Raw genomic sequence first — 10582 nt, forward strand, 5'->3', positions numbered from 1 at the left:
GGACTGCAAGGAGGTCAAACCAGTCAATCCTAAAGGAGATCAGTCCTGAATATTCATTGGAAGGACTGATGCTGAAGCTGAAACTCCAATACTTGGGCCACCTGATGTGAAGAACTGACTCATTGGAAAAGTCCCTGATTCTGGGAAAGATTGAAGATGGGAGGAGAAGGGGATGACAGAGAATGAGATGGTTGGATGGCATCAGCAACTCAATGGACATGAGTTTGAGTAAGCTCCAGGAGTTGGTGATGGACAGGGATGCCTGATGTGCTGTGGTCCTAGAAGTTCCAAAGAATCAGACATGACTGAGTGACTGAACTGAACTGAACTGAACTGATTACCACCAGTGGAGGTGTGTAATCACTAAGCAGACTTAGAGAGGAACCCTCAGACTTTCCTTTTTCTCTTCAGATTATTTAGAGCACAGCCCATACCTCTTCCACTGCAGTAGAGGACCTGGCCAGGAGGAGCATATGACAGTGAGCTCACTAGCAGAAGACTATGAAAACGGCTCTGACACTCAATTGCTGTGTGATTTCAAGATAGTGACTTAATCATTCTGAGCCTCAGCTTCTTTCTCCAAACACTTTTTTGTCAAGTACCCACTGTATATATTTTAAGAGGATGTGAAAATGTTTTGAGATAATGTGTATAAAGATATTTTACAACATGCAATAGAGATGAACTGATTAGAAGGAATCTTCTCAGTATTTAATGAGAGTGTAGGCTAGGAGATTTGGGGGGATTGGAAGGTAGAAAAAATATACCCTAAGGAGGAAATCTATGAAGTGAAGTGAAGTGAAGTGAAAGCTATTCAGTTGTGCCTGATTCTTTGTGACCCGTTGGACTGTAGCCTGCCAGGCTCCTCTGTCCATGGCAAGAATACTGGAGTAGGTAGTCATTCCATTCTCCAGGGGATCTTCCCAACCCAGGAATCAAACTCAGGTTTCCCACATTGCATGCAGATTCTTTATGGTCTGAACCACCAGGTAAGTCCATATATAGTCATAATTATGGGAATCTTTAGAACATATTTTACATGGATATTTAAAACCTACTGTTTAACAAGCCTTTGATCTTGACTGAAATGTCTTACTGCAAGTTCAGTTGTTTCAGTTCAGTCACTCAGTCATGTCTGACTCTTTGCGACCCCATGAATCGCAGCATGCCAGGCCTCCCTGTCCATCACCAACTCCCGGAGTTCACTCAGACTCACGTCCATGTCCATTGAGTCAGTGTTGCCATCCAGCCATCTCATCCTCGGTCATCCCCTTCTCCTCCTGCCCCCAATCCCTCCCAGCATCAGAGTCTTTTCCAATGAGTCAGCTCTTCGCATGAGGTGGCCAAAGTACTGGAGTTTCAGCTTTAGCATCATTCCTTCCAAAGAACACCCGGGGCTGATCTCCTTCAGAATGGATTGATTGGATCTCCTTGCAGTCCAAGGGACTCTCAAGAGTCTTCTCCAAAACCACAGTTCAAAAGCATCAGTTCTTCAGCGCTCAGCCTTCTTCACAGTCCAAGTCTCACATCCATACATGACCACAAGAAAAGATGATACTTAATTCAAGTTATCAAAATAGACATAGTTCTAGAAATAAAATATTTTCCTACTATGGACTTATCTTTTTACTCTTGTGGAGTTTCAAAAATATTGATGTCAAATTTTTGCTTAAACATGTTCCCAAAACATGGTTTAAAAATATAACATAATGTTATTCTTTAATTTCTCAACATGAAAATATGCATGATTCCATGCCCATTATGTTGACATAATGTTGATACTGTATTTTGAGTAATAAATTACTACACAAAATGGCTCAGTCAGAGTGCAAAAAGGTCAATAGGAGATAATTTATATTCTGAGGGGTTTTGCTACCTCATCATAAAAGTGTTTTTAACTAGGGCATATATATATGTGCATACCATAGAATGACTTCTTTTATGTTACAAAGCTATTACATTAAATTCAGACTAAATCAGGATTTCAGTACAAATAAACATGGGTATTTTAAAGCTATTATTAAACAAGAATTTAAAACTATTGAACTAGAAAAATGAGATTTTAAAAATTTAATTTTTTTTGGAGTATAGTTGATTTATAATATTGTGCTAGTTTCTGCTATACAGCAAAGTGAATCAGTTATATACATACCTATATCCACTCCTTTTTTAGATTCTGTTCCTATATAGGTCATTACAGAATATTGGGTAGAGTTCCCTGTGCTATACAGTAGATTTTTATTAGTTATCTATTTTATATATATATAGCAGTGTGAATATGTCATTCTTAACCTCCCAGTTTATCCCCTTCTGTCCTCCCTTCACCCCCCCACCCCTTGGTAACCATGCTTGTTTTCTACTTCTGTGACTCTATTTCTGTTTTATAAATAGGTTCATTTGTACTATTATTTTTAGATTCCATAGAAATCTAAAAAAATCATATCATATATTTGTCTTTCTCTGTCCGATATACTTCATTCAGTATGAGAATTTCTAGGTCCACCTCATTACTGCAAAAAAAAAAGCAAAATTATTTAAAATTAAAATTTATGTTTAGATTCTGACAAGTGCATACTTAAATAACATGTATTAAAATAATAATCACAAAATAAATATATATATACCCAAGAGAAAAAAAAAAACAGGAAAGTGAGATAAAGAGATTAGCATTTATTGAGTAAATTTCCTAACCGGAACACTAAATATGTATGAAACATAAGGAAAACAATTATGTAAAAATAGGTAGGCCTCATTTTAGAAAGAAGAAATTTGTATTCAAACAATTTAGGCATATAATCAAATGTCTTGTAGACTATATGTGGCTCCAGTGTTTGAATATATGTTTGACTTGATTCATCCATTTTTATGGAAGAATATTGAGTTCAAATTATGTATCAGGGACTGTACTCAGAGATGATTATTCCAGGATGCACAGAATGGGAGTTGTCTTTACTGTTTTAAGCCAGTATCCAGAGATCTGAATGCAAAGGTATTAGAAATAATGCAACAAAGATAGAAGAGCTTTTCAATAATCCAGGGATACTGTTGACAGAGAGTGTGTTGGCTGTGGCACTGAAAAGTAACGTGTTTGTACCAGAGAATTTGTCAAGTAGAATTTATAGTTTTGCATTTCAAGGCGGACAGAAAAGGTAAGAAACTGAAGGATAAGAAAAATGGAATGGGAATATATGTTCTTTATGGTTCGGGAAGAAACATAGCAGAGTGTCAGATTAGACCAGTGACCAATATCAGAAAAATTGGTAGAATGATTTCTCAGCTGAAGGAAAAATGTCTGATAATGAAACTTCTCAACAATTGAAGTTGGCAGCCTTGTAAAAATCTCTGTTAAAGACATTCAATAAAGTACTCGATCACCACTTATTCCTTTGTTGTTGAAATTCAAGTATATCCAGTGGAAAGAGTGATCTTCTTGAATTTATATTCCCTTCCAACTTGGATTTCATGGCTCTTGTAGTGAAAAATAATCTAAATTTTGGAGTCTGCCAGATTCTGAAAAAAGTTAATTTAAATAAAATCTAGAAACTAAGATAAGCAAACAAAAACAAACAAACCAAAAAAAAGCCCCCCTACCCCAACAAACAAAGCAACAAGGTTCTTCTTGGACTGAATGTTTCGTCATGAAAGTTTGAAAGTTTGGTATGAAGTTATGTTTCAATTAGTGAGGCAAGACATAGTTTTAATAAACTTTGACAAGTTCTTTGAGATGTGTCTGCACATAAGAGCCAGGAGGTGCTGGTGGTGGTGGCTTGTTGCTAGGTCATGTCAGACTCTTTGCAACCCCATGGACCATATAGCCCGCCAGGCCCCTCTGTCCTTGGGATTTCCCAGGCAAGAACAGTGGAGGGGGTTGCCATTTCCTCCTCCAGGGGATCTTCCAGACCCGGGGATCGAAACTACATCTCTTGCATTGGAGGCAGATACTTTCCTGAGCCACCAGGGAAGCCTCAGGATTCAAGAGGAGGATGATCCAGTTCATACAATAACACGGAGGAAAGGCATCTCACAGGAGCTGATTACAGATCTGAGTTTTGAAGTACAAGTAGATATTTTTAAGCTGAAAAATTTGGTGGCAAGAAAAATATTAACAGCAGAAGAAATGATACCCATTTCCCTCTTTTACATGTCAAAAAGGTAACTATGTTAGAGAGGGTTATTTAGAAGAAAGGAGACATATTATATTTCAAAGTCACAATGAACATTCTTGTAGAAGGTTGAGAACTTCTGATAAAATTGAGTTTTGTGGTACTTGATGTCATAAATATACTAGGAACTGAAGATGGACTTTTGCTGTAAGTATCAAAGTGACCCTACTTACCTTAAGCCTTTGAACTAAATGTGTAAGGAACAGTAGTGATAGAAGAAGGCAAGAATGATTGAGTGAGGGGAATGGACTAACATCTCATAACACAAAACTCTGATAAGGCTGTATGTGAAAAGATGAGTTTCTGGTCTAACTGAGGACTTCTGATTCTTCAGCCAAATCAAGTTGGTTACACTGTTAAAGTCTCCTCAATGGTGATACTCAGGTAATTTCTTAGATATAGAAATGTAGCTTAAAAATCCTTGAATCAGCATTATCTTTAGATGTGTTATTTCAGAAGCATTATCTTTAGATGTGTTATTTCAGAAGGCTTGGATGGTGATATTCTAGCAGCAAGAAGAATAATATCTGTAGCAGACTGGCCGGTAACTGCAGTATCTGGAGCCATATCCGCAGCCATATCTTGTCCCGTAACCACAGCCATAATGGGAGCCGTAGCCACAGCCATAATAGGGGCTGAATCCACAGCCATATCCTGAGCCATATCCATAGCCAGTCCTATAACCACAGCCGTAATAGGGGCTGAATCCACAGCTATAGCTGTTTCCATAGCCATAGCCGCAGGAGTTGCCGTAGTAGTTGCAACACATGTTGTCAAGGCAAGTGGATTCAGGTGGACTGAAAGAGGATGTTTTTGAAATGTGTGTGTTTTCTCCTCCCCATGGACCTTTATATCCTGTCACTAATTGGCAGAGCATACCATTCATTCCCTGACATAGAAAACAAATATGCAAGCAACATTACGCACCAGTCACTGCTGACAGTCACTAATGGTTTCTTATAAATGAGCTTGCTATTTTGGTGATTCCAGTTTTATTAAAGAGCATCATTTGAATTTTCACTGCCAAAGAATTGTCTCAGTAGAGTCATGTGCCCAAATAACAAATTTCTTGTCTGGGTTGGGTTTTTGGTTTGTTTGTTTTGTTTTGTTTTTTGAGCTGTGTGAGCTATTTATCTAATTTGGATATTAGCACCTTGTCAGTCACATCATTTGCAAATATATTCTTCCAGTTCATAGGTTGTCTTTTCATTTTTCAGCTACTTCCTTTTGCTGGGCAAAACCTTTTAAGTGTAATTATGTTCTGTTTGTTTATTTTAACTTTTAATTCTTTTGCCTTAGGACACAGATCCAAAAATAGTTTTTACAATTTATGTCAAAGAGTGATCCTTTATGTTTTCTTCTAAGAGTTTTATATTCTCAGGTCTTACATTTAGGTCTTTAGCCCATTTTGAGTTTATTTTTGTATATGGTATGAGGCAATTTTCTAATCTCATAGTTTTACATATAGCTCTCCAGTTTTCCATGTAGCACTTGAAGAAACTGTCTTTTCACCATTGTATATTCTTGCCTCCTCTGTCATAGGTAAATTTATGGCATTATTTCTGGCCTCTGTATTCTGTTCCACTGACCCGGGTCTGTGTGTGCATAGGTGTGCTCAGTCATGTCCAACTCTTTGAGACCCCATGGACTGTAGCCCACCAGGCTCCTCTCTGCATGGAATGTTCCACACAAGAATACTGGAGTGGTTTGCCATTTCCTACTCCAAGGGATCTTCCAGACCCAGGGATCAAAGCCAGGTCTCTTGAGTCTCCTGTATTGGCAACCCATACCACGGTGACACTTGGGCAGCCTTGTTTTGGGGCAAACACCACACTGTAGTATTGTCTGAACTTTGGGACGGTTGTCCAGTTTTGTCCTTTATTCTGAAGAGTTCTTTGGAAATTGGGGATCTTTGGCTGTTCTAGTTTAAGATTATTTTTCTATGAATTTTAGGATTATTTATTCTAATTCTGTGAGTTAAAAAAAAATTTGTTCTACTACTGTGAAAAATGTCATAGTTATTCTGATGGAGATTACATGAAATCTGTGGGCTTCTTTTGGTAGTGTGGCCATAATTAATTTTTCCAATCCAAAGACATAGGATATATTTTCATTTCTTTGTATCATTTGCAATTTTGTTAATGAAAGTTTAATAATTTTCAGAGCATAGGTCTTTCACCTCTGTGTCTAGGTTTATTTCTAGGTATTTTTTGATGCAGTTTTATATGAGATTCATTCTACTTTCTCTTCTGAATGTTTTATTATGAGTTATAAAAACATAGCAGATTTCTGTATATTAATCTTGTATCATGCAGCTTACTGAATTTATTAGTTATCTATGGTTTGAGGGTGGAGATTTGATTTCACTACATAAGGTACAAAATCACTGCAGATGTTGACTGCAGCCATGAAATTAAGATACTTGCTCCTTGGAAGAAAAGCTATGACCAACCTAGACAGCATATTAAAAAGCAGAGACTTTTTTTTTTTTTGCCAACAAAGGTCCATCTAGTCAAAGGTATGGTTTTTCCAGTAGTCATGTATGGATGTGAGAGTTGGATCATAAAGAAAGCCGAGCACCGAAGAACTGATGTTTTTGAACTGTGGTGTTGGAGAAGACTATTGAGAGTCCCTTGGACTGCTTGGAAATCAAACCAGTCAGTCCTAAAGGAAATCAGTCCTGAATATTCACTGAAAGGACTGATGCTGAAGATGAAACTCCAGTACTGACTCATTGGAAAAGACCCTGATGCTGGAAAAGAGTGAAGGCAGGAAGAGAAAGTGACAACAGAGGATGAGATGGTTGGATGGCATCACCAAGGCGATGGAAATGAGTTTGAGAAAGCTCTGGGAGTTGGTGATGGACAGGGAAGCCTGGCACTGCAGTTCATGGAGTCAGAAAGAGTCGGACATGACTGAGCTACTGAACTGAAGTATAAAGTACCGTATCATGGACAAATAGTGAGTGTCACCTCTTCCTTTCCAATCTGGATGTTTCTATTTCTTTTTCTTGTCTGACTGCTGTAGCTAGAACTTCCAGTTCTATCGTAAGTAGAAGTGGTAAGAGTGAGCATGATTGTCATGCTTCTGAACTTAGTAGGAAGGCTTTAATCTTTTCAATACGGACTATTATGTTGGTTGTGGGTTTGCCATAAATGAATAGCTTTTACTAAGCTATTTTTCCTCTACACCCACTTTGACCAGAGTTTCCATCATGAATGGATGTGGACTTTTTCAAATGCTTTTTCTGCATCTATCAAATGATGCTATGGTTTTTGTCTTTCTGTTGTTGTTAACGTGGTGTATCACACACTTTGATCCAACCTTGTGAGTCTCAAATAAATCCAACTCAGTCATGCTATTTGATCCTTTCCATATTGTTGAAATTTGTTTGTTGATATTTTGATGGGAATTTTTGTATCAACTTCCATCAAACATCTTGAACTATCATTTTCTCTTTTATGTGGTCTCTTTCTCTGGATTTGATGCCAGCATAACAGTGGCCTTGTAGAAGGAACGTGGAACTGTGCCCTCATCCTCAGTTCTTTGGAAGAGTATGAGAATGATAGGTTTGTTTCTTCTTTCTCTATTTACTAGAATTTCCCTTTGAAGCCCTCCAGACTCAGGTCCATTGAGTCAGTGATGCCACCCAGCCATCTCATCCTCTGTCGTCCCCTTCTCCTCCTGCCCCCAATCCCTCCCAGTATCAGAGTCTTTTCCAATGAGTCAACTCTTCGCATGAGGTGGCCAAAGTACTGGAGTTTCAGCTTCACCATCTTTCCCTTCAAAGAAATCCCAGGGCTGATCTTCAGAATGGACTGGTTGGATCTCCTTGCAGTCCAAGGGACTCTCAAGGGTCTTCTCCAACACCACAGTTCAAAAGCATCAATTCTTCGGTGCTCAGCCTTCTTCACAGTCTTACTCTCACATCCATACATGACCACTGGAAAAACCATAGCCTTGGGGGCATAAAGAAAATATACCTTATTCCAAATTTTATCATTCTTCAATTCCGTTCCTTTTCTGTCATCATCACAGATTTCTCTGCCATTCAGTTCACTTTTCAATACTACTGACAGCACACACTTTCTGTCTACAATATCCCTGAATTACTGAAAGATCTTCTATCTTTACCACACTAATTCTAATAACTTTCATTCAAATGTCTGGACAGTGGTGCAAAACAACAAAAACAATATCTTTTCTGTACATCACTGAATAACCAACTCAGAACAATTCCTAACATATAATTTGCACTTAATCAACATTTCTACAATAAAAACATAGATGAAGTTAAACATTTGTGTAGCAATTATAAACTGTAAGATATTTGAATATATTATTTCCATTTTCTCATTTTCCCAAAGCTGAGTGTCTCAAATGTTCTTTGATTAAGGGAGTCGTACCATTTCAAAGTTTGAAGGTATGTTGAGTTATTTTGTGAAAACTCTTTTCTAGATGTGTAAATTAGCTCATACATGCCTAACAAATCATATTGTTACAAAACTTCATAAATTTTCTCCCATTTACACTTGCTACTGCCCTTTCTTTGCAATTGACATCAGCTCATTTGTCACAAGTTCAAAATACCTCCCTGAACTAGCTCTCTAATACTTCAACTTTTACTCTCTTTTGCATTTACCTATTTTATTCCCTCCACTCAAAATTGTCAGTTTCAAATTATCTGAATTATTTATGCTGTTTGTTTTTCTATATGCATGGGCTGGAATATAAACACTGTGAAAGCAAGAGGCTTGTCTTTAATTCACCTACATTGCCTTCGCTGTCTAATTTGAGACCCTTTCAAAAATACTCAAAACTGTCAGTTAAGTGATTGAAATCAATTTCCTCAACCTCGGTATATGCAAATACATAGGCAATTACATCAAAACAGACAAAATAAGTAGATTTCTAGTATTACTTTTCTGTTGCTTAGTTCTTTATTCTTATGTTCTTAATTCCTATATCTAATTCTAATTCTCATGAACCTGGAAAGTGTCTCTTCCATTCCTTTAAGCACTCAGGTCATCTTTTGTCTACCTTAGACTTTGCATCAACTTCCTCAATAAAGTGGCATTCTTCCTCCTCTTTCCCCTTTAGTTCCATCCTAGACACGGTGGGATTTACAAAGCACAGTTCGAAATACTGGGAGATTTGTGCTTGGGAATGTGAGGGCCTGAGTACATGAGATACAAGAAACAGGTGCAGAAGACATTATTTCTGACACAGATATGGAAAGAAATGTTTGCATTACATCAAAGAAGAACTCAAACTTCATGCATCATGTTTGCCGTTTTCAACTGAGTCTACAATGCCTGGAAAAAGAGTAATTCACAAGCAAGTACACAGAGATTTGATAGAAACAATGAATCATTTTTATTGAGAACAAGTGATTTTGTTAGGATCATCAATACAGTCATAACAGAGAATCAGAGAATAAAGACGAACATTTGCAGAAGAGTCAGAGATATTACCAAGAAGCTTCAGGGCTCAAAGATGCCAATCTAAAGTGGGTATTTGGAGGTCAAATCCTCTGTCAGGCATGTGATTTCTTGCAAGTGGAAATCGTGGGTTATAAATCCTTGAATTGGCATTATCTTTAGAGACTTCATCTCAGAAGCAAAAAGGGCTTAGATGGTGAGGTTCTAGCAGCAAGAAGAATAACATCTCCTGTAGCAAACTGGCCAGTAGCTGCTATAGCCAGAGCCATATCCACAGCCATATCTGGTTCCGTAGCCACAGCCATAATAGGGGCCAAATCCACAGCCATATCCTGTCCCATATCCACAGCCGTATCCTGAACCATATCCACAGCCATATCTGGTTCCATAACCACAGCTATAATAGGGGCTGAACCCACAGCTATAGCTGTTTCCACAGCCATAACCGCAGGAGTTGCCGTAGTAGTTACAACACATGTTGTCAAGGGAAGAGGATTCAGGTGGACTGCAAGAGGATGTTTCTGAAGTGTATGTGTCTTCTCCTTCCCTTGGACCTTTATATACTGTCAGTAATTGGCAGAGCATACCATTCATACCCTGACATAGGCAGCAAATATGGAGTCAACATTATGAGCCAGTCACTGTTGACCAATAATGCTTTGCTTAAAATAGCTTCTTATTTTGGAGACTCATTTCACTTAAAGAGCATCATTTTAATTTTCCTCCGCCAAAGAATTTCTCACTAGAATCATGTGCCCAGTAACAGATACCCATTTTCAAAACCTCCTTTCATTTAATATATATCTTATTTTAAAAGGTTGATTCATGTCAATGTATGGCAAAACCAATACAGTATTGTAAAGTAAAAAAAATAAAATTTAAATTAAAAAAAAGATAAAAAATAAAAGGTTTGGGAGGAAATGATTAAAAAAATCCCCTTAACTTTTCTTTTTTATTTTCACATCTACCTCTGATCAC

General features: G+C 37.7%; 1 protein-coding gene across 1 annotated transcript; it reads right to left on the minus strand.

Annotated features, from left to right (window-relative positions):
* Positions 1-4668: 4668 nt before the first annotated feature.
* Positions 4669-10081, minus strand: LOC128052089 (keratin-associated protein 21-1-like). The gene is made up of 2 exons (XM_052644548.1): positions 9862-10081; positions 4669-4910 (listed from the first exon to the last, which is right to left on the minus strand). Exons 1-2 carry the CDS (start codon positions 10079-10081, stop codon positions 4669-4671), a joined length of 462 nt encoding a protein of 153 aa, XP_052500508.1.
* Between the last annotated feature and the right edge of the window lie 501 nt (positions 10082-10582).

Source organism: Budorcas taxicolor, chromosome 1 (genome assembly GCF_023091745.1).
Source record: "Budorcas taxicolor isolate Tak-1 chromosome 1, Takin1.1, whole genome shotgun sequence".
Classification (NCBI taxonomy): Eukaryota; Metazoa; Chordata; class Mammalia; order Artiodactyla; family Bovidae; genus Budorcas; species Budorcas taxicolor.